The 21,952-nt window shown below is 44.6% G+C and overlaps 1 protein-coding gene across 1 annotated transcript; it reads right to left on the bottom strand.

The window, feature by feature from the left end:
- Window positions 1-2,297: 2,297 nt before the first annotated feature.
- LOC132795346 (uncharacterized) lies at window positions 2,298-21,112 on the bottom strand. Its single transcript, XM_060806007.1, has 8 exons — window positions 20,837-21,112; window positions 13,685-17,345; window positions 13,426-13,615; window positions 12,981-13,217; window positions 12,453-12,913; window positions 12,218-12,387; window positions 8,356-11,154; window positions 2,298-4,784 (listed from the first exon to the last, which is right to left on the bottom strand). Exons 2-8 carry the CDS (start codon window positions 17,135-17,137, stop codon window positions 3,410-3,412), a joined length of 8,685 nt encoding a protein of 2,894 aa, XP_060661990.1. The 5' UTR covers window positions 17,138-17,345; window positions 20,837-21,112; the 3' UTR covers window positions 2,298-3,409.
- Window positions 21,113-21,952: the final 840 nt, after the last annotated feature.

Genomic DNA, 21,952 nt, shown 5'->3' with positions numbered 1-21,952 from the left:
GTCATCAGCCGAGATGATCTAGCAATGTCCGTCTGTCCATCTGTCCGTATGAACACCTAGATCTCAGAGACTATAAGAGATAAAGCTATAACTTGTTTTCAACAGCATTTATTTTTGCACGCAGATCAAGTTTATTTCAAATTTTTGCAACGCCCACAAATTGACAAAACTCGAATAACAAGCGAAATTTTAAAGTTAGAGTCGTAGTAGAGCGAATTTTGGTATATACATATAATAATAACTAAAGTCTTTGTGATTTCTTTAGTTACGATCAGATAAAAATTGTCGAAGTTATTAAAGAAATTCTTTTGTATGGTGAAAAACGCGTATTACTAGAGGTCACAGTTGTTTTGGCTGACAATCTGGTATATTTTGCACTATGCACAAAATATACCATTTGAGATATTTTTAGTATTTTGTGGTATATTATTTCGGTATATTTTGAGAATAATATCGCAATATTTTGCTTTTATTCATTTTATTTTGCTTTTTATGAGTAGCGGGTATCTCACAGTCGAGCACTCTCGACCAAGCATACTGCGCATAGTGTGAAGCAGTGGTTGCTTTATAATACAAAACATGAGCTGCACTCACCGCCGCAGTCGCCGGATCTAAGAAGGTGATTTTGGATGAGTGGAGCAAAATACATCTGCTTTTACCGAAGTTCAGTCTATGCCAAAGCGGTTGAAATAATTTAATTTGCCCAAAAACTTGTGATTTTATTGTTTTTCGATTTTAATTAAATATGGTAAGTTTACGATTGAAATAAATAAAATCTGATTACAATTTTTCTGGTTAGTGTATGCCTCCTTCTGCCTTTTAAATCCTCTTACTCCTGCTGGCACAAAGTTATAATAACCTTCTACACTATGGGTACCGGGTATAACAAAAATATTTTTATGCGTTTTTTTCCAAAATAATTATGTCGGCCAAGCTGCACACTTCTTCAAATTCAAATGTTAATGCAGCTGATGTAATCTCTGGCAACGAACATAATTTTTGGACTTCCCCGGATTAGAAAAACGAAGAAAAAAGCGATTTCTGTAAAAAACGAGTTCCAAACTTTCATACTATCTAGGGCAATATTTCAAAATGGTAATGGAAATGCACTAATATTTAATATTTGCTGACCAATAAATCTACTAAATATAGACTTCTTACATAAATATGTACATATGTATGTATGTATGTACTTATATAACTCCCTTAAGTTTGGTTAACACCAGACAAGACTGCAATCGAGTGAAATGAAACCACTATATTGTATTTATAGTACTTATCATATGGGGTTTATTTGTATTTGTTTTGTATGGTTTGATTTTTTTTTTGTTGTATGGTAACAAAAGGCTGGAGATCGCATCGAAATGGGATCTGATCCTTGCTTATATGTTGTACAAGAACTGAAATTAATGCATAAATAAGTGTAGTTGGTAAATGGTATACAAGAGTAGTAAATATTACGCGTACAATCAAATCACACGCACAAGACTCAAACACACACATCCACATAATGACTCACACATGGACACAGTGGGGGTAGGGATGCGGGATTTCTGGGGAGGGCAAACCAGGTTCTTAAAGCAAATGTGCATCTGTTAGATCAGTTTAATATACTGGTATATACTGCTCTGTATGTATGAATGGTAGGTCCCCAAGCCCCATTGGGGCAGACAACAGTTGGGGAAAGCATAAATATATATATGTATATGTATGTTTGTTTGTATATATATATATGCTCTATATCTAAATCTGTCTGTATATATATAAATATCTATTACTCGACGACAACCAAAAATATGCTCAACATTCATAATTTGATTCTCCGTTTACAAATACATTTTCAATGTCTAACAACAACGATTGAATTTATATGTATAAATATAACTATGCTTAACCATCTAATTCACAATTAAATCTCTGCTTAAAATAAATATATGTATATATATATTTTTCTTTTTCAATAGTGTTTGTTTTTTTGTCGTTTTTGGAAAGCTTTTTGAATTTTAGTGCAATTTGTGATTGATCGCACTGTTATCGATAATCGCAGAGCGATAAGGATTTTGCCAACGAAAAGGAATCGCTAAGAACCGAAATGAAAATGAAAAATATACTTTGAACACTTCGAGTGCTTTTCCCGTTCTTTGTTGTGTTCATCAAACTTTTGAATGCATTTTCGTTTTTGTTTTTATTGATTATTTCGTGTTGTTGTTTGTTGTCTGTATATAAATATGTACAAAAATAGTTGGAAATCAAACATAAATTAGATATTAATATAATCGCAACATTAATTCAATATGTCGATCATTTTAGTGCATTCTTCTTTCATTTCTTTATAGAATTGTAGTCTTTGTGTAATAGTAAATTTAATAAAAAAAAAGCATCTTAAATGAGAGTAACTACTAACTAACTCTGGTTTGCGAAAGTGTGTGTGTATGAGAATTTGTGTATGTGTGTGTGTAGCCGAGACGACGCGACATAAGTTCGAAGGCGGAACAAGCGAGCATCCATGCGCAACTCTACAAAATATTCTCTTTTCCTCTGCCAATATCATTTTTGGCAGCATTTAGTTTGTGCTCTGCCCTCTCTTTCTACACACGTGCCGTTTCTGTCTGGTCAGTGCATTTATGTACTAGCAATTTGGTATATATATAATACACGAATGCCCAAATGTTGTAATGATGTGCCGTAAAGTCGAATAAAAAAATATATGCATATATGTATTCCTTCCTTACATATACATATGTGCATCTGCCTTATTTCTTTGCTGATGAAGATGTGTGTGTGTGTGTATATATATCTGTTCGCGCAGTATGTTAACTTTAAAGGCATACTTAACAATGATTCAATATAGAACACACCCCGAGCACTAATACTACAATGCCTATATACTATATATCATATCGTATCATATTGTGTGTGTATATCTATAAAGAAGTGTATGTGTGTGTGTGTCCCCTCTACTACATATGTAGTGTATATATGTATCTTTTGTATTTCTAAGGTATTTTAACTTTAGACCTATAACACACCACGATTCTGTCGCCATTTCTTCTTGCGCTGTGTTCATGCTTATCGCTGTCTCTCTTCATTCTATTTGTATAGTTTTCAACTCTAGCCGTATGTATGTATGCGTGTGTGTGTGTGTGTGTGTATAATGTGTTTCTGTGTGTTTGTTGTGTAGTTTGCCTATCATCTAAAATCCTTCTTGGGCGTATCCATTGATCCGCGACTGTTTCTATGGAATATGCTTGGCCAACACTACTATATCTATATATATATATATTATAGCTACAGCTAAAGCTGACTCTGATCTCTCTCGCATCCTTTCTTCGTCTTAAAGTATCAACTGCTTGCGTTTCAAATGCATCCCATCATCGTCACTCGGTTGTTGTTGGGGCTTCAGTTGTTCTCATTCCTTTGAGCCTGAACCTGTCAAGTCTCCGCCACCTCCTCCTCCTCCACCCATGTGCTGCGGTATGACTGTCAGACTCTTGGGTATCTTGGACATGATGACATTATCGATGAGCTTCTGCTGCTGTTGTTGCTGCTGTTTGAGCGTGAAAGTAATCGCACCTCCACCACTGCCACTCCCACCTAATCCGCTGCCGCCCCCACTGATGCTTGTCGCTGTCGGCTTGCTGGTGAGATGCGGTAATTTGCTGGCGTTTCCAGCTCCGCTGCCATTGCCATTCAGTAGAAACTGCGAGTGATCCGGATAGTTCTTCCACAGCCACGAGGTGTTGTTGTCCAATCCGCTGCTGCTGCCCGTCGCTGCAGCCGCTGCCGCAGCAGCCAAGGCATTCACCAGCATCGGCTGATAGTTGGTCGCCTGCGTTGTCGTCGTCGAGCTGCTGCCACTGTTGCTAGTCGTGGTCGCATTCTGCTGTGGGTTGCTCAGTGGTGGCATTGGCTTCGGCGCCAGACGAGCCAAACGCAATCCGCTGCTGCCGCCTGGCTGCAGCGTAGGCAGCTGTTGCTTGTGTTGCTGCTGCTGTTGCAACTGCTGCAGCTGCTGGCGTGCAGTCTGTTGAGCTGCTGCCATTTTGCTGCTTAGGCCAGCAAAGTTCGACGAGTGCTGTTGTTGCTGCTGCTGGGATTGCGACTGAGACTGCGACTGCGCCTGGCCACCACCACCTGGCTTGGACTTGGCATTCGTCTTCAGCATCTGGTCGCGCATCAGCTTCTCGCGTCGCAATATGCACATGCGATTGTAGTCTATGATGGAGATGAGGTATGGCTTGCCGCCGGACTGCACCTGCACTTGGGCCGGCAGGCGACGTCCGTCGGCTGTTTGGAACAGAGTCGGCGACTTGTTCGGCACCTTGTGCTGCTCCTTCAGCGGTATCAGTGTGGGCTTCCAGCTCTTGCTGTCATGTCGCTCCTGCGGCGACAGCGAATCCGGCAGCATGATCACACTGGGCGCGTTGGCAGCACCGCTGCCGCCGCCTGCCCGAGGCAATTGGAGTCGCTTGCCAGCCAGTCCGGGTACCGATGCAATCGTTGCCGCTGCTGCTGCTGCTGCAGCTGCCGCTGAGTTGACACTAGTTGCGATAGCCACGCCACTTGTGCGTCGTCGCTGCAGACTGATGAGCTCAGGTGGCGAGCTCAGCAACTGTGCCACATTCGTCGCTGCTGGCTTGCTGGGCTGTTGCAACACTGCAGCAGCGGCAGCCAGAGGTTTCTGTTTTTGTTGCTGCTGCTGTTGTTGTTGCTGCTGCAGCGTCAGCAGCGATACCGACTGCTGCTCCAGGTGGCTATGGTATGCATGGTCGTGTTTTTGCAAATATATTTATTTATAATTTTATATTGTAATTCATATTCGTTATAATTAATATTTCATTTTGGTAGGTGCATCCCATAAATGTGTATTTTTGCCTCTAAGTTTATACCCGCTACCCATAGGGTAAAAGGGTATTATAACTTTGTGCCGGCAGGAAATGTATGTAACAGGTAGAAGAAGGCATCTCCGACCCTATAAAGAATATATAGGCTTGATCAGCGTCATCAGCCGAGATGATCTAGCAATGTCCGTCTGTCCATCTGTCCGTATGAACACCTAGATCTCAGAGACTATAAGAGATAAAGCTATAACTTATTTTCAACAGCATTTATTTTTGCACGCAGATCAAGTTTATTTCAAATTTATATATATAATATAATAATAACTAAAGTCTTTGTGATTTCTTTAGTTACGATCAGATAAAAATTGTCGAAGTTATTAAAGAAATTCTTTTGTATGGTGAAAAACGCGTATTACTAGAGGTCATAGTTGTTTTGGCTGACAATCTGGTATATTTTGCACTATGCACAAAATATACCATTTGAGATATTTTTAGTATTTTGTGGTATATTATTTCGGTATATTTTGAGAATAATATCGCAATATTTTGCTTTTATTCATTTTATTTTGCTTTTTATGAGTAGCGGGTATCTCACAGTCGAGCACTCTCGACCAAGCATACTGCGCATAGTGTGAAGCAGTGGTTGCTTTATAATACAAAACATGAGCTGCACTCACCGCCGCAGTCGCCGGATCTAAGAAGGTGATTTTGGATGAGTGGAGCAAAATACATCTGCTTTTACCGAAGTTCAGTCTATGCCAAAGCGGTTGAAATAATTTAATTTGCCCAAAAACTTGTGATTTTATTGTTTTTCGATTTTAATTAAATATGGTAAGTTTACGATTGAAATAAATAAAATCTGATTACAATTTTTTCTGGTTAGTGTATGCCTCCTTCTGCCTTTTAAATCCTCTTACTCCTGCTGGCACAAAGTTATAATAACCTTCTACACTATGGGTACCGGGTATAACAAAAATATTTTTATGCGTTTTTTTTCCAAAATAATTATGTCGGCCAAGCTGCACACTTCTTCAAATTCAAATGTTAATGCAGCTGATGTAATCTCTGGCAACGAACATAATTTTTGGACTTCCCCGGATTAGAAAAACGAAGAAAAAAGCGATTTCTGTAAAAAAACGAGTTCCAAACTTTCATACTATCTAGGGCAATATTTCAAAATGGTAATGGAAATGCACTAATATTTAATATTTGCTGACCAATAAATCTACTAAATATAGACTTCTTACATAAATATGTACATATGTATGTATGTATGTACTTATATAACTCCCTTAAGTTTGGTTAACACCAGACAAGACTGCAATCGAGTGAAATGAAACCACTATATTGTATTTATAGTACTTATCATATGGGGTTTATTTGTATTTGTTTTGTATGGTTTGATTTTTTTTTTGTTGTATGGTAACAAAAGGCTGGAGATCGCATCGAAATGGGATCTGATCCTTGCTTATATGTTGTACAAGAACTGAAATTAATGCATAAATAAGTGTAGTTGGTAAATGGTATACAAGAGTAGTAAATATTACGCGTACAATCAAATCACACGCACAAGACTCAAACACACACATCCACATAATGACTCACACATGGACACAGTGGGGGTAGGGATGCGGGGATTTCTGGGGGGGGAGGGCAAACCAGGTTCTTAAAGCAAATGTGCATCTGTTAGATCAGTTTAATATACTGGTATATACTGCTCTGTATGTATGAATGGTAGGTCCCCAAGCCCCATTGGGGCAGACAACAGTTGGGGAAAGCATAAATATATATATGTATATGTATGTTTGTTTGTATATATATATATGCTCTATATCTAAATCTGTCTGTATATATATAAATATCTATTACTCGACGACAACCAAAAATATGCTCAACATTCATAATTTGATTCTCCGTTTACAAATACATTTTCAATGTCTAACAACAACGATTGAATTTATATGTATAAATATAACTATGCTTAACCATCTAATTCACAATTAAATCTCTGCTTAAAATAAATATATGTATATATATATTTTTTTCTTTTTTCAATAGTGTTTGTTTTTTTTTGTCGTTTTTTGGAAAGCTTTTTGAATTTTAGTGCAATTTGTGATTGATCGCACTGTTATCGATAATCGCAGAGCGATAAGGATTTTGCCAACGAAAAGGAATCGCTAAGAACCGAAATGAAAATGAAAAATATACTTTGAACACTTCGAGTGCTTTTCCCGTTCTTTGTTGTGTTCATCAAACTTTTGAATGCATTTTCGTTTTTGTTTTTATTGATTATTTCGTGTTGTTGTTTGTTGTCTGTATATAAATATGTACAAAAAATAGTTGGAAATCAAACATAAATTAGATATTAATATAATCGCAACATTAATTCAATATGTCGATCATTTTTAGTGCATTCTTCTTTCATTTCTTTATAGAATTGTAGTCTTTGTGTAATAGTAAATTTAATAAAAAAAAAAAGCATCTTAAATGAGAGTAACTACTAACTAACTCTGGTTTGCGAAAGTGTGTGTGTATGAGAATTTGTGTATGTGTGTGTGTAGCCGAGACGACGCGACATAAGTTCGAAGGCGGAACAAGCGAGCATCCATGCGCAACTCTACAAAATATTCTCTTTTCCTCTGCCAATATCATTTTTGGCAGCATTTAGTTTGTGCTCTGCCCTCTCTTTCTACACACGTGCCGTTTCTGTCTGGTCAGTGCATTTATGTACTAGCAATTTGGTATATATATAATACACGAATGCCCAAATGTTGTAATGATGTGCCGTAAAGTCGAATAAAAAAATATATGCATATATGTATTCCTTCCTTACATATACATATGTGCATCTGCCTTATTTCTTTGCTGATGAAGATGTGTGTGTGTGTGTATATATATCTGTTCGCGCAGTATGTTAACTTTAAAGGCATACTTAACAATGATTCAATATAGAACACACCCCGAGCACTAATACTACAATGCCTATATACTATATATCATATCGTATCATATTGTGTGTGTATATCTATAAAGAAGTGTATGTGTGTGTGTGTCCCCCCCCCTCTACTACATATGTAGTGTATATATGTATCTTTTGTATTTCTAAGGTATTTTAACTTTAGACCTATAACACACCACGATTCTGTCGCCATTTCTTCTTGCGCTGTGTTCATGCTTATCGCTGTCTCTCTTCATTCTATTTGTATAGTTTTCAACTCTAGCCGTATGTATGTATGCGTGTGTGTGTGTGTGTGTATAATGTGTTTCTGTGTGTTTGTTGTGTAGTTTGCCTATCATCTAAAATCCTTCTTGGGCGTATCCATTGATCCGCGACTGTTTCTATGGAATATGCTTGGCCAACACTACTATATCTATATATATATATATTATAGCTACAGCTAAAGCTGACTCTGATCTCTCTCGCATCCTTTCTTCGTCTTAAAGTATCAACTGCTTGCGTTTCAAATGCATCCCATCATCGTCACTCGGTTGTTGTTGGGGCTTCAGTTGTTCTCATTCCTTTGAGCCTGAACCTGTCAAGTCTCCGCCACCTCCTCCTCCTCCACCCATGTGCTGCGGTATGACTGTCAGACTCTTGGGTATCTTGGACATGATGACATTATCGATGAGCTTCTGCTGCTGCTGCTGTTGTTGCTGCTGTTTGAGCGTGAAAGTAATCGCACCTCCACCACTGCCACTCCCACCTAATCCGCTGCCGCCCCCACTGATGCTTGTCGCTGTCGGCTTGCTGGTGAGATGCGGTAATTTGCTGGCGTTTCCAGCTCCGCTGCCATTGCCATTCAGTAGAAACTGCGAGTGATCCGGATAGTTCTTCCACAGCCACGAGGTGTTGTTGTCCAATCCGCTGCTGCTGCCCGTCGCTGCAGCCGCTGCCGCAGCAGCCAAGGCATTCACCAGCATCGGCTGATAGTTGGTCGCCTGCGTTGTCGTCGTCGAGCTGCTGCCACTGTTGCTAGTCGTGGTCGCATTCTGCTGTGGGTTGCTCAGTGGTGGCATTGGCTTCGGCGCCAGACGAGCCAAACGCAATCCGCTGCTGCCGCCTGGCTGCAGCGTAGGCAGCTGTTGCTTGTGTTGCTGCTGCTGTTGCAACTGCTGCAGCTGCTGGCGTGCAGTCTGTTGAGCTGCTGCCATTTTGCTGCTTAGGCCAGCAAAGTTCGACGAGTGCTGTTGTTGCTGCTGCTGGGATTGCGACTGAGACTGCGACTGCGCCTGGCCACCACCACCTGGCTTGGACTTGGCATTCGTCTTCAGCATCTGGTCGCGCATCAGCTTCTCGCGTCGCAATATGCACATGCGATTGTAGTCTATGATGGAGATGAGGTATGGCTTGCCGCCGGACTGCACCTGCACTTGGGCCGGCAGGCGACGTCCGTCGGCTGTTTGGAACAGAGTCGGCGACTTGTTCGGCACCTTGTGCTGCTCCTTCAGCGGTATCAGTGTGGGCTTCCAGCTCTTGCTGTCATGTCGCTCCTGCGGCGACAGCGAATCCGGCAGCATGATCACACTGGGCGCGTTGGCAGCACCGCTGCCGCCGCCTGCCCGAGGCAATTGGAGTCGCTTGCCAGCCAGTCCGGGTACCGATGCAATCGTTGCCGCTGCTGCTGCTGCTGCAGCTGCCGCTGAGTTGACACTAGTTGCGATAGCCACGCCACTTGTGCGTCGTCGCTGCAGACTGATGAGCTCAGGTGGCGAGCTCAGCAACTGTGCCACATTCGTCGCTGCTGGCTTGCTGGGCTGTTGCAACACTGCAGCAGCGGCAGCCAGAGGTTTCTGTTTTTGTTGCTGCTGCTGTTGTTGTTGCTGCTGCAGCGTCAGCAGCGATACCGACTGCTGCTCCAGGTGGCTACGCGCAAGCTGATTGGCCACATCCAGCAGCTTGAGCGGCTTCTCGTTGTTGTTCGCATTCGCGGCGGGTTTGTGATTCGATTGCTGCTGCTGTTGCTGTTGGAGTTGCTGCTGTGCCGCTGACAGCGGCAACAACTCGACTGCCTTGTTCAGCAGATTGGTTTTGAGAATGCTGCGACTGTTGGCTGCCGCTGCCGCAGCTGCTGCTGCGCTGCTTGTGGGCACCAAAGGCGGCGCATCCTTGCTCAATGGCATTTTGTGTGCTGTTGTCTCCTCAACTGCTGACGACGCTTGCTTCCCGCTTTCCTTGGGCCGCGCAGTGATGGTGACTGCATTCGAGCTGAGCTGCTTCGTCAGCTTGTCCACGGACACATTGCGCAGGCGTTCAAGCGGCGTATAGTCTACATCCTCCCGCTTCTGGTTGCCGTTATTACCACCACCACCATCATCATCATCGTCGTCGTCGTCATCATCGTCGTTCAGCTCAACCAAAGGAATGACCGCCTCCTGACTTGGCGGCTGCAACAACAGCGAATCAACGCTACTCTGATTCTGGCTCTGCTGCTGTTGTGGAGTAATCAGGGCACTTGCTAGAACGCTGGCGGCATTCGTTGACGCCGCACAGCTGGAGGAGGATAAGTTGCTGCTGCCAGCTGCAGCTGTTGCTGTTGGCGGCGACTGCGACTGACTAGCAGCAGCATCAGCTGCACTCTTCGCATTGCTCTGCAGTCCGCCGCAGTGGCCATGATCGTAGGAGTTGAGGCGCTGACGCACCGTTTGTGTGTAGACGCTGGCATTGGGCGAGGCGTGTGGCGCAAGCACCAGATCGCCGTTGCGATAATACTTCTCCAGCAGTATGAGATGGCGCAAGAAGGAGCTCTGATTGCCGTACGGCTTCTGCAGCTCCTCCCACAGGCGACGCGTCGGCTCATCGTACTGCAGAAATGTTTGCACCCGTGTCCAGCCCTCGGGCGTGCGCTGGCTGCTGCTGCACCCGAAAGGCACCTTGAACTGCACGCCCAACTCCTCCTCGCCGTGGAAGAGCTCCCGCATCGATATGTTCGGATTGCCGCGCAGCACATTCGAAATATCAGCAGCCTTATCTTTGCCAACGCCGCCGCCCCCGCTGCTGGCAACGTTCGTCGTTGCTGTCTCGCCGGCCAGGTTTTGCTGGAGTATCGCCTGCAGCTTGGACATTTGCTTGCTGGCCGCACTGGCTGCGGCTGCGCCATGGGAGGACGAGCTGCTCGAATTCGAGTCCGTCGCGGGCCCGTCGTAGTCCACCACCATAGGCAGCTCTGTGGACCCCTCATCGTAGCCAGCTGCCGACGATGCCGCCGACGCTGTAGCAACGGCAACTGTGCTGTTTGTTGAGGCGCGCACATCTTCGTCGTCCGCCTCGGAGACCTCGTTGCTGCCGTCCTGCAGATTGTGCACCTTGAGCAGCCTGCGAAGCGAGAGAAAAGACAATTATAGTAAATATCAAGGAAGAAAGCTACAGTCGAGAGTGCTCGACTGTTAAATACCCTCTACGCATATCGAATAAAAACAGAATGACGTATTAACTTTAAAATATACCAAATTAATGTTCTCCAAAAATACTAAGAAATATACCAAAAGCTATATTATGTATATTGATATTGTACTACATTCAAATACCAGAGTTAAAATTATTAGGTATATTGATATAGTACTACATGCAAATATACCAAACAATTAAAAAAAAAAACAGTGCGGTATTAATTTTAAAATATACCGCTTTAATACTAAAAATATACCGAAAACTATTTTAGGTAAATGGATATAATTAAGACCCCTAATAAGTCGATGTTTTTTCCCATACAAAAGTATTTTTTGACTAACATCAACAATTTGTATACGATGGCAACCAAATTCGATGGAATCTTAAAGATTGATTGATTTTCTCAATATTTCAATTCTAAATTATCTTTTAACTTTCGGATATTCTAATATCTACTTCAATGTAGAAGACTGATTTTCCTATTAACAAGAGGTAGAACATCGCAAAGTTTACTACATACTGCTGGTGCTCAATGTCTCGTGAGATACAGGAGAAAAAGGCATCTTAAAGGACCGTACCCGCAGGATCTGCCTGCTAGATCTGTATGTGATGTATATATGTACATATGTATAAATTACTCTTAATGTATTGCAAATCTTATACTGATATCCCACTTTGCTATGCTACAGTAGTCAATATGTAATTATATATAATTAAGTTAACCTGCCACATAAATGCGAATTTAAACAATCCGAATAAACTTTTAACTTGGACTTGTGCTATAAATTAATTGCTATAGCTTGGATGATCAATGATCAATAACTTTTTCTTCAATCTTCAATCCTGAACTGCGTAGAACACAAAGAAATATTTCAAGCAAATTTTGTAGCTTTAGCGCTTGAAGACTGCAAAAAGATAAGCAGACGGAACATACTTTACTGGGTCACCACAGCTGCCTTCTTCTTCTGTCTCGGGGACTTCCTCTTACCTCTTGCGATAGTTCTTTACAAACTCGGCCTTTTGAGACTTGGTACTGTCCGGCGGCTTCATCAGCAGATTGGCAAAATAGCGACACAGCTTGCAGACGGCGGTGCCAACGCCCAGCTGCACAGGAATGCCCATCTCGGCCAGAGCCTTCTCCAGTCGATCAGTGTCCTGCTGCAAATGATGCAATCGATTAACAACAATCCTTACGACAATCACAAGAGTAAATCTACACTTACCGAGGTGATGTGGTACATGTGATTCTTGCCCAGACGACGCTTGCACAGCACACAGCCAGAGGATTGAATGACAGTGTTGTAGTGCGGCTCACAGAGCCAGACGTTCGATGTGCCCACGGGTATCTCGAAGTTCAGCAGGCATTTCTTGACGCTCTTCCGCACGCATTTGCGCCGCAGCGAATGACTCGCCCCATCGGCACAATCCTTGACAGCGCAGACACGCGCCGATGCGGAAGCAGCGCCCGATGAAGTTGTGGCAAAGTCAGTATCGGTTGCATCGCCAGCAAAGTGCTTGTCCAAGCTGCTGCCGCCGGCAGCAGCGCTGTTGTTGTTGTTGCTGTTGGACTCGAGGTGTCCTGGCGCAGAGATGCGTTTCTTGTAGCTGGGCGCATTGGCACGTCGATCCACATGACGGAAGCACGCATCGCACAGGCAATTATCCACAGTCAGCTTCTCCTCATCTGCACAAAGCCACAAAAAGAATCCCTTAGAGAGACACAAAAAAAGGGAAAGAACAGGTCAACTTACTTGCGAGTATCTTTTGCTGACGCTCAACGGACTTGATCTGGCCGACGTGGCAGGGCGTGTCGTAGAGTCCGAACTTTCCGCTGCAGTAGTAGCATTGATCCTCGCACAGACGTCCCGGATGGAACTTGAACGAGGAGGCCTTCTCTGGTATGAGTATTTTCTCCTTCTCGTCCTTCTTCACCGTCTGATAGAAGCTGTGGTCCAGTTGTCCACCTTGGCCTTCCGAGTGTGACGAATCTGTGGTGCAACAAAACGATGTAAGCGAAATGTGTCGAGTGGCAGTAAGTGGCAATTCCCTTAGGAATTCCCCAAATAAAATGTTATTGCGGGATATTGGGGAAGGGAAAAACGGAGAGCAGAAAACGGAAAACGAAAGAGCAACAAACAAAACAAAACTCAACAAAACGTAACAAAGTCAACATGCAACAGAGGCGGCAACACGCACCATTGTTATGTTTGCTGTGCTGCAACTGTTGCTGATGTTGTTGTTGCAACTGCTGCTTGTTGTTGCCGTTGCTGTGATTCTGATTGTTGTTGTTGTGATGGTTGTTGTTAGTAGAGCTTAGACGGTTAGTTGTCTTGCGGCCGGCGTTACCCAGATTCGGATTTGCATTCGATTTGCTCGCACCTTCGTTCTGTAAAATGGAGAATTGGACACAAGATCAGTTTTACTTGTACAAGCAGCAGCAACCAACCACACTTACCTCATTCTGTATCGTGTAATAGTCTTCGGCATGGGCCCCATGCTGCCCATCGGCCGCCCGATCGGTGGCCCCGTGTCCACGTGCCCGTCCCTTTTGGAATGTCATTTTAAGCGATTGTCGTCGCACACCGTGCGCCGAGCTGCTCGCCGCTCCCGTATGGCCGCCTCCAACCACGATGCCACCTTTGCGCGTTGCACTCCCAATGCCCGACGTCGTCGTCGCTGCACCACCCGAGACGCCTGCATTGCCCGCTCCACCGACAGCAGCGCCGTGTATAACGGTGCCTGTGGGCACCGCAGCTGCTCCTCCTGAGCCGCCGTTGCTGCTGCGATTGAGCTTGATGACCGTCTTGAGTGTGCCGCTGGATTCGATGTGCGCATTGCCCTTGGCAGCGGATCGCTTGCCGCTGGGATGATGCTGCTGTTGTTGCTGCTGGTGGACGGCGCGAGTGTGCGCCTCCTGGATGTATTCCTGACGCAGCTGCTCGGCTGCCTGATGTGTCAGCAGACCGAGATGCTGCAGATGCAGCTCCTTCTCGCGACGCAGCACCTCATCGTCGCCGTCGCCATCGCCATTAGTTTCCATCTTGGTCACGATCTTGTGCTCATCAATTGACTTCTTCGCCTCATCCTCCATCTTCGGTTTTACCTCTTCCTTTCCCTCAACCTCGGCCACCACTTCCAGATTGGCGGCGACAGCACTGTCCTCGCTCTTGAATGCCAGATCAATGTCCATGTCCATTGATGATTCGCAGTTGACAGCATCGCCACCGGCTGCGACAACGATGCCATCTGCGGCCGCAGTCGACACATTCTCTTTGTTCTCCTCGGGATATTCGACGCAATCCTCGCTGAGTATTTGCATCTCGGCATCGGCATCGCCCTCGCCATCGGCGTCATCATCAGCATCAGCCTCGGCATTGGCCTCCGCCTCCTGTTCCTCGGTGTAGGGTGCCACCTCCAAGTCGAGCTCCACTTGGCTTGGTTTCTTTTTTGCAACTTCCTCCTCAGTAGGCGGCAGCTGTTTTTCTTTCTCAACCTCCTCTTCCTCCTGCTCTTCCTTCACGACAGCTTCCGCTTCAGTGTCCTCATCCTGCTGCACAATCTTGAGCGAATCACATGGTGGCGTTGTTGGCTTATCCAGTGTCGACGCTTTGGTGGCGCTAAGCGCATTGCCACTGGCATCCACTACGCCTTCCTTAGCCAGCTGCTCCATAATCTCGCTCTCGAAGTCATCGTAGTCATCCGCCTTGGATGCTTGCTCAGTCTCGCCGTTTAGCTCGCCCGGCGAGCTCATTGTCTCAGCAGCAACAGCGACGGCAGCAGCTGTCGCATCTTCCTCCTCCCCTGCGGCTGTTGTTGTTGCTTGCTTTTCAGCAGCTGTTTCCTGCTCATCTGTGGTCTTTTGGTCGTCCAGTATTTCAGTGGTCTCATCGCCGCTTTCATCGACACGAAGTTCGTCCATGGCCGCGGAGGAGTAGGCGGAATTATCCTGTTTGCTCTCCGCATCCCCGTCCAGCTCAAGGATCAGCTCCGTTTCGGCCTGGGTTTCGATTTGGGCCTCAGCATCAGCTTCGACCTCAACGTCAGCTTCAGCTTCCGTTTCAGCCTCAGCCTCAGCGTCGACTGTCGTTTCCGTAACAATTTGTACGATCTCGCCCAGCTCAGGATCCTTCTCGATGCCCAGATTGTTGGCCAGAAACTCGGGCTTCTTATAGAACTGCTTTACGCTAATGGCGCTGACACCCTCGCTAATCATTTCTGGGCTCAGCGAGGGCGCCTTGCCAGCCTCCGTCTCGTTCTCGTTCGCCGATGCGGTTTCTCCCGCCTCTATTTCTGTTTCCTGACCTGTTGCCAAGTCCTTGACCGTTCCCTCGACTGCTGTTTGTTGTTCCTCCAGTTCATTGGCAGGTGATGCCTTGACTGCAACCGGATCAGTGTCGACTGTCAGCGGCTCGATGCCATTGGAGCAGGCGGCAGCACTTGTTGATGGTGGTGCCTCCTCAACGGGCTCCGGATCGGTCGGTTTTGTGGTCCTCCCGGCATCAAGGCTCTCCTCAAAGTCCATGGTAATTTTCTCCTGTTTTATTTCTGCCGTGGGCAGCAACAAATCATCCATGGAACTGGATGCCAGACTATCCTTGGAGTCCTCGTCAACTCCAGCGTTGCCGGACGATGATGACGTCGGCTTGGCGACCAGGAGACTGCGATTCAATGAACCGACCCGACGGCGCTTCGAAGCCGTGGGCGGCTCAGTGAGCGTGGTTGCCAACAACAGACACGGCGAGCCGGCCTTGCTGTGGCGTGTGGCACGTGTGCTGCTCCCAGTGCAACTGACGGGCGTAGTCCGTGTTTGGGGTCTGCCTCGACCACGTCGACTGGCCGTTGATTGCTGCACAGCGGGGGAGGGCAGCTCGGGTGTGTGCATGGGAGTATCCTCGGTGTCAGGCAGCTCTAGCTTGATGTTGAGCGTTGACGACGAACCCGACGACGACGACGAGGATTTGGCGGGCGTGACAGCGACTTCATCGCCAGCCAGTGATGCCACACTCGAGTCGGGATCGTCGTCCTCTTCCTTGACCTCGACTTTGGTGTATTTTAAAGCCAAGCTAGACTCGTTGGACGCATCGTCGATGGAGCGCTTGCGCTTAAGCAACGCTGCCTTTTTTCGGCGACCCCGAGCCGGCAGCTGGGGCTCGTTGTTGACCGTCGACGATTGCCGGCGATTGCGGGTGACGCGTGTGTTGTTGTTAGCGGCCATGTTGTTGGCCAGCTCCTGAGCGTGTGCTTTCCGTGTAACACGATTGCAGGTTGTGGCGGGAGTGGACACAGGAGTGGGAGTCGGAGTGGAAGTGGCAGTTGTTGGAGTTGGCGTCGTCTCTTTTTCTTTATCTTTACTGTCCAGCACTGACTTGACATTGTCTTTTGTGTCCTTCGCTTCGTCCTCGAGCTCAAAGTTGGCCAACTCCTCTTTCACATTGAGTTCGTCCTGCAGCTTCGCCTCGCGCATCTCCTTTATGGACTTACGGCCGCGTATAATCTGACGATCCGTTGAGCCCTTTCTCTGGTTATTTTGGCTGTTGCTGGGCTGTTGATCCTCGCCATCGCTGGCAGCACCCAGCAGCAGTGGCGATGACAGACGCGTGTTCCGCAGTATCTTTGTGTCCGTCAACGACTTTCTAGGCGAGCCGCTGTCTTTCACAGTCGCCTCTAGCGTCGTCTCCTTGTCCTTTTCCTTCTCTGGTGGCCCTTGATCTACCTCTTCCTCAGGAGTTGTTGTCTCCACTTCTCCATCAGACGCTGCCGTTGTTGTTGCTGACGTTCCTCCAGTTGCAGCTTCATCACCGCCCGATACAGTTCCTTCCAATTCAAGTGTGGGTGATGTTGCTACATTATTGTTATCCGATTTTGCTGGTGTTGATATTGCTACTGTCGCTGGCTTGCGCGCCGACATCCTCGAGCTGTCACGGGGCAAAGCTGGTGACGCTGCTGCCGACGATGTCGACGCTCCTATTTTGACGCTTTTAATACACTTGCCTCCGCCGCCAGCTCCTGCTGCTGCTGCTTGCGGTCGTCGGTGTGTCTGTGACAACGAATCTCTGGCTGCTCAGCTTGTAAATACTTGAGAGCGTTGTTGTGATTTGGTCCCATTTGTTAACTACCTGCGAAAGAGAAACGACGTTTTATTAAACACAATGTGACACGCCTATTTTCTGTCTGCCTGCCTTCCCGAGCACAAATATGAATATTAAATATTTAATACTCCTAGCATAGCAATTAGTTTACAACTCAAGGGGTTTACTTTTATTTTTCAAAATTATAATCAATTATTATTAAAAGCTACAATTCCTTAATCTTTTCGATAAAAATGGGTTTTTATTTGGGTTTGTAATATTAAATGTTTAGAGATGGCATTTGAAGAAAGTTCTTATTGTAGAATTAACCCTTTCGGGACGGGGTTTTATTTCGTTACTTTTTTGTTTACATTATGAAATAGACACTTAAAACTGTGTTTGGGATATTTCACAAGTGCTTTAGCATTAAAATTATAGAAAATACGATGCAATGAAAAATTTTGGGACGTATTGTCCCAGTATGCAATGATAAATTTTGGGACGTATTGTCCCAGTAGTCCCGAAAGGGTTAAATGTCGGAATTACAGCCTCAGATCTTATAGGTTTAGCTATTAGTGACCCAGAACCTTATATAGAAGAAGACAATTTAGTGTTTGCTCAAGTACAGCGCTCTTGTACGTTCATCCATATACATGCGCAAATAAAGTATTTAACGTATAGTAAATAAATGAAGATTGAAATTTCAAGCGGCAAGCTTAAATATGAGTTTTTTGTAGAAACGCAAGCTGCTTTTAAGAACCAGCTAGAAAATAATAATAATAAAACGAAAAACATAAAAGTAGCCAAAGCGTTCGAGTAATTTGCTAAAATACAGCTGCATTTAAAGTAACTTTGCAAGTATTGCGCATACGACGCGTTATCCGTGGTCCCTATTGACAGCAACGAAAGGAACGTCGCAAGACAACAGCTATAGGAGGAAGAGGAAGCAGGATGCGTAGAAAGCTGCGTTCTGCGATGTGTTTTAGATTCGCAAGACACACTTCGCATACTGTGATTGTCACTCTCACACCCCGTTAGAGTCACTCCTCCCTTCCCTCCCTCACTCTCTTCACTCTCGGTGGCAAAACGAGTTTGAAAGCAACAGCAGAAACAGCAGCTGGGGCTGCCAGAAGAAACCACAAGTAAAGTAGCTGTTGCTGCCGCTGAGAGAGCAACTTTATAACGCCATTCAAATTGCGAGAGAGAGAGAGTGCAAAGAAAATGAAATACGAATTCATAGTCGAAGAGAATGCGAGAGCACATGGCGAATAATTACCGCAACAACGAAATGAAGAACTCAATAATTTTGGCTTTGGACTGATCCTGTCACTAGAGTTGATAGCGAACAGCGAACGAAGAAAACGCGCGTGCGAAATGACAGGCGCCATTTTTGCGCTGCCTGTCAACAGAGAACGCCAGAAGCACACAAAGACGAAGCGAAACGAAGAGAGCGAGCATGCAAACGAGAGACGGAAAAAATAGAGGGAGAGCGAAATTGGTTATTTGTTTGATTTGTTGATGGGTAATATATTTTTTGCAACAACTGCAACTAAACTGCAGCGACTCAGATTCGACCTTCGCCCAGTCGCCTGTGTGGCGAATCTAGCATAGGAGACAATCCGACATTTTCATTTACATTGCCCACTTTTAACACTACACTTTCCTCACACAGCACAAAACGGATTTAATAACACTGACAAAACACACTCATTCTCACGTACACTGCTGCTCACAAACACACACAGAAAGTGACAAGCCGGAGCCGCCACCACCCTCTGCAGCAGAGCAACGACGAAAGCAGTGGGAAGGCAAACACACAAATGACAGCGACAACAAACAGCGAATAAAGGAAATAAAAGCGAATCGCAAATAACAAAAATCCAAAATGAAGTCAGTATACATAATGCTCACACTAACACGCATACACACATATGTACTGCAGGCTCAGTCGTGAGTATGCAAAAAAACAAAAATTAAAAAAACATTTTAAATAAGAGCCAACAGCAATGTTTCGAAAATTGAGAAACCGATAAATGCAGTTGTAAACACACTCACAAAACACACACACGTAGCACGTAGCAACAAATCAGCAGCAGCAACAGAGGGAAAAAATGGTATTTAATTTTCGTTGCGTTCGCTGCACATTTCTTTTGTTTTGTTTGCAAGCCAATATTACCGACACTGACTTTCCAAACGCTTGTATTTATGAGCGAATATATAAAACAAAACACCCGTTTAATGTTTGTGTATTTTAAAATTTGTTGCTCCGTTTTGGATCCAAATCTGGCTTGTACTGTGTGTGTGCGCGATGTGTGCACAGCGTTGCCGCACGCCAGGGATGTAGGGGTAAAAAATATCGATAGCAAAAATATCGCGTGGCGACAGCTTCACCTCACACGCGATATATGTGCATATCATAGCCATATCGATGTTTTTACATCGCCACAACAATTTTGCAAACATTTTTTAATGTTTTGATCTATTAATTTATCAACGCTAAGTCAAATTTGCGAGTAATTTGAATTGATAAACAAAACAATATTATTTGTGGTGGTTTGCAGATTACACACAAAGTCGGAAAGCGACTGCACCAATCAGGTGTGCTACAGGTGGAGCAGAGAACACACTGTAATTTGCATATGGAAAAATGAGGATTTGCGGCATTTGTATACACACACTTTCAACACACAATTCACAATTAATTCTTGATCGTTGTTGTACAGAAATCATAGTTTGCATTGCGAAATTACCTGTCACAATTTGGATTCGAAATTAGCAGTTGCAATTTGCGCATGCCGATTGGTCACACTGCAAAATATATTTACCGCCTTGTTTATCATTTTGAATTTCGATAGATTGATCGACGGCAGCTGAGCGCGTTTATTATTTACATATACTTAAACATGTCTCTGTGTGTGTATTTATGCTCGTGCGTATGCGTGTTACACTCACTTTTAAAGGATGCATTGAAAATAGCGAACCGACAACAAATTAAATATTACGAAGAGAGCAAGTTGATGAGCACGAAATGTTCGCATGTATAATACATATGTAAATGAACGCCGCAGTCCAAGGACGAGTTTTGTGGAAGCTGGAAGTTAGAAATGAGCGCAGATCGTGGAAAGAGGCCGGGGAGAATGCCAGCAGGTGGCCGGGCAAAACTTCAACGGGGAAAACTGTTGCCCCAAAAAATTCACGTGAAACCACAAAATTAACAAGCATTTTTTTTTTTGGGTTACACTTCTTCGGAGAGTTGAATTTTGTTTTTGTTGTTGCTCAGCTCAGCTGTGATATATGCTGCACTTAATTTGTCAAATGTTTTTGGCTTGTTTGTTGTTCTTGCGAACATTGAAAGTTTTCTTTGAAATTATGCATGGGAGCATTTTTATTTGCGAGTGATTTGCCATCCACGCACACATACAAAGCTATTAATGCATGTATGTTCACACAACCATAGGCAGCGACACAAACACACACATATGCGACGGGGCACACACAAACACATTCACAAACAAGAGGCAGACGACGACGATACTTACTTAATTCTCTTTGCTTTTTCCTTTTTCAGAGTCGCCTTCGCATCATTTGCGAATTTTCCGCATTTATATTGTTATTCAATTAAATCGCGTAAATCAATTCGTAGTATTTTGTTGTATTCGCGTTGAATGCGAATCAAAGTCGATGAAAACGCGGTCAGTTTTTAATATACTGCACCACACTACACCAAACACACAAGCCAAAGCAGAGAAAAACAAAAAAAAATAATAATAATAATAAAATAAAATGCAGAACCCGACCGACAGAGTTGTGAACGCAAACACGGTACGAAGTGAAATAACAAGGCAAAATGGCAGCGCACAACATGTTGAAAGAGAGCGACCAAGAGAGCGCAGAGCGAGAGCGAGAGTGAGAACGAGAGAGCGGTGGCGGCGAAGTATGTATTCGCCGCCATTTGCCATCGCCGTCTACTCTGACTCGACGACAACATTTTAAGTGCTATCTTCGAAATACTCTTGTGCTCAACTCACACAACTAAACATAATTAAAGGATGTATACAAATCAATATCAAGTTTAAAATCTGAATCAAGCACTGCCATGGTCACAGAGTCTTGTAGTTAATGCATCAATTGCATTCCAAGATTTAACAAAGTTGCTTTACATTCCCATTCCTTTTCATTTCCTTTCGTCGATTTCCGCAATTCTGCTGCCCGGTGGGAAGGGTATGCGCAAGTCGACCAAGATGGGCCAGCAAAATGTACAATACTAACTTGTGCTTAATACTCACGTTTGTCATTTACCGTTTGCTGTTTGCTTTGCTGCTTTTGGCTACTGCAAGGACTTTATGACAAAATGCAAAGAGCATTCGCTTCGCTTCGATTCGGGGGTAGCAATAAAACTAAACTAAAGTCTTGCAGGCAGCTTATGTACTTCTATTCGCCGCCGTCGCCGCCGCCTGATGTGGCTGCTGCTGATTTTTTTCGCTTTGCTTTTTTTCGTATGCAAATTCATTTATTCATATCGCCGCCGCTACTTCAGCTGCTGCTGCTGCGTCTGTCACTATTTCGCTCTCTTCAGCTGCCGCTGTTGTTGTTGCTGCTGCGGCGGCTGTTTTTCTTTTATCGGAAATGAAAGAGGCAGCACATTTCTTTTCAAA

Source organism: Drosophila nasuta, chromosome X (assembly GCF_023558535.2).
Source record: "Drosophila nasuta strain 15112-1781.00 chromosome X, ASM2355853v1, whole genome shotgun sequence".
In the NCBI taxonomy this organism is placed as follows: Eukaryota; Metazoa; Arthropoda; class Insecta; order Diptera; family Drosophilidae; genus Drosophila; species Drosophila nasuta.
This window is presented reverse-complemented; position numbering and strand designations above follow the sequence as displayed.

Coding starts and splice junctions, on each gene's coding strand:
- LOC132795346 (XM_060806007.1), bottom strand. CDS start 17,137: ATGTCGGCGCGCAAGCCAGCGACAGTAGCAATATCAACACCAGCAAAA. Junction 12,388..12,452: donor ACATGTACCACATCACCTCG/GTAAGTGTAGAT, acceptor CATCATTTGCAG/CAGGACACTGATCGACTGGA. Junction 4,785..8,355: donor GGTTCAGGCTCAAAGGAATG/AGAACAACTGAA, acceptor TAAATAAATATA/TTTGCAAAAACACGACCATG.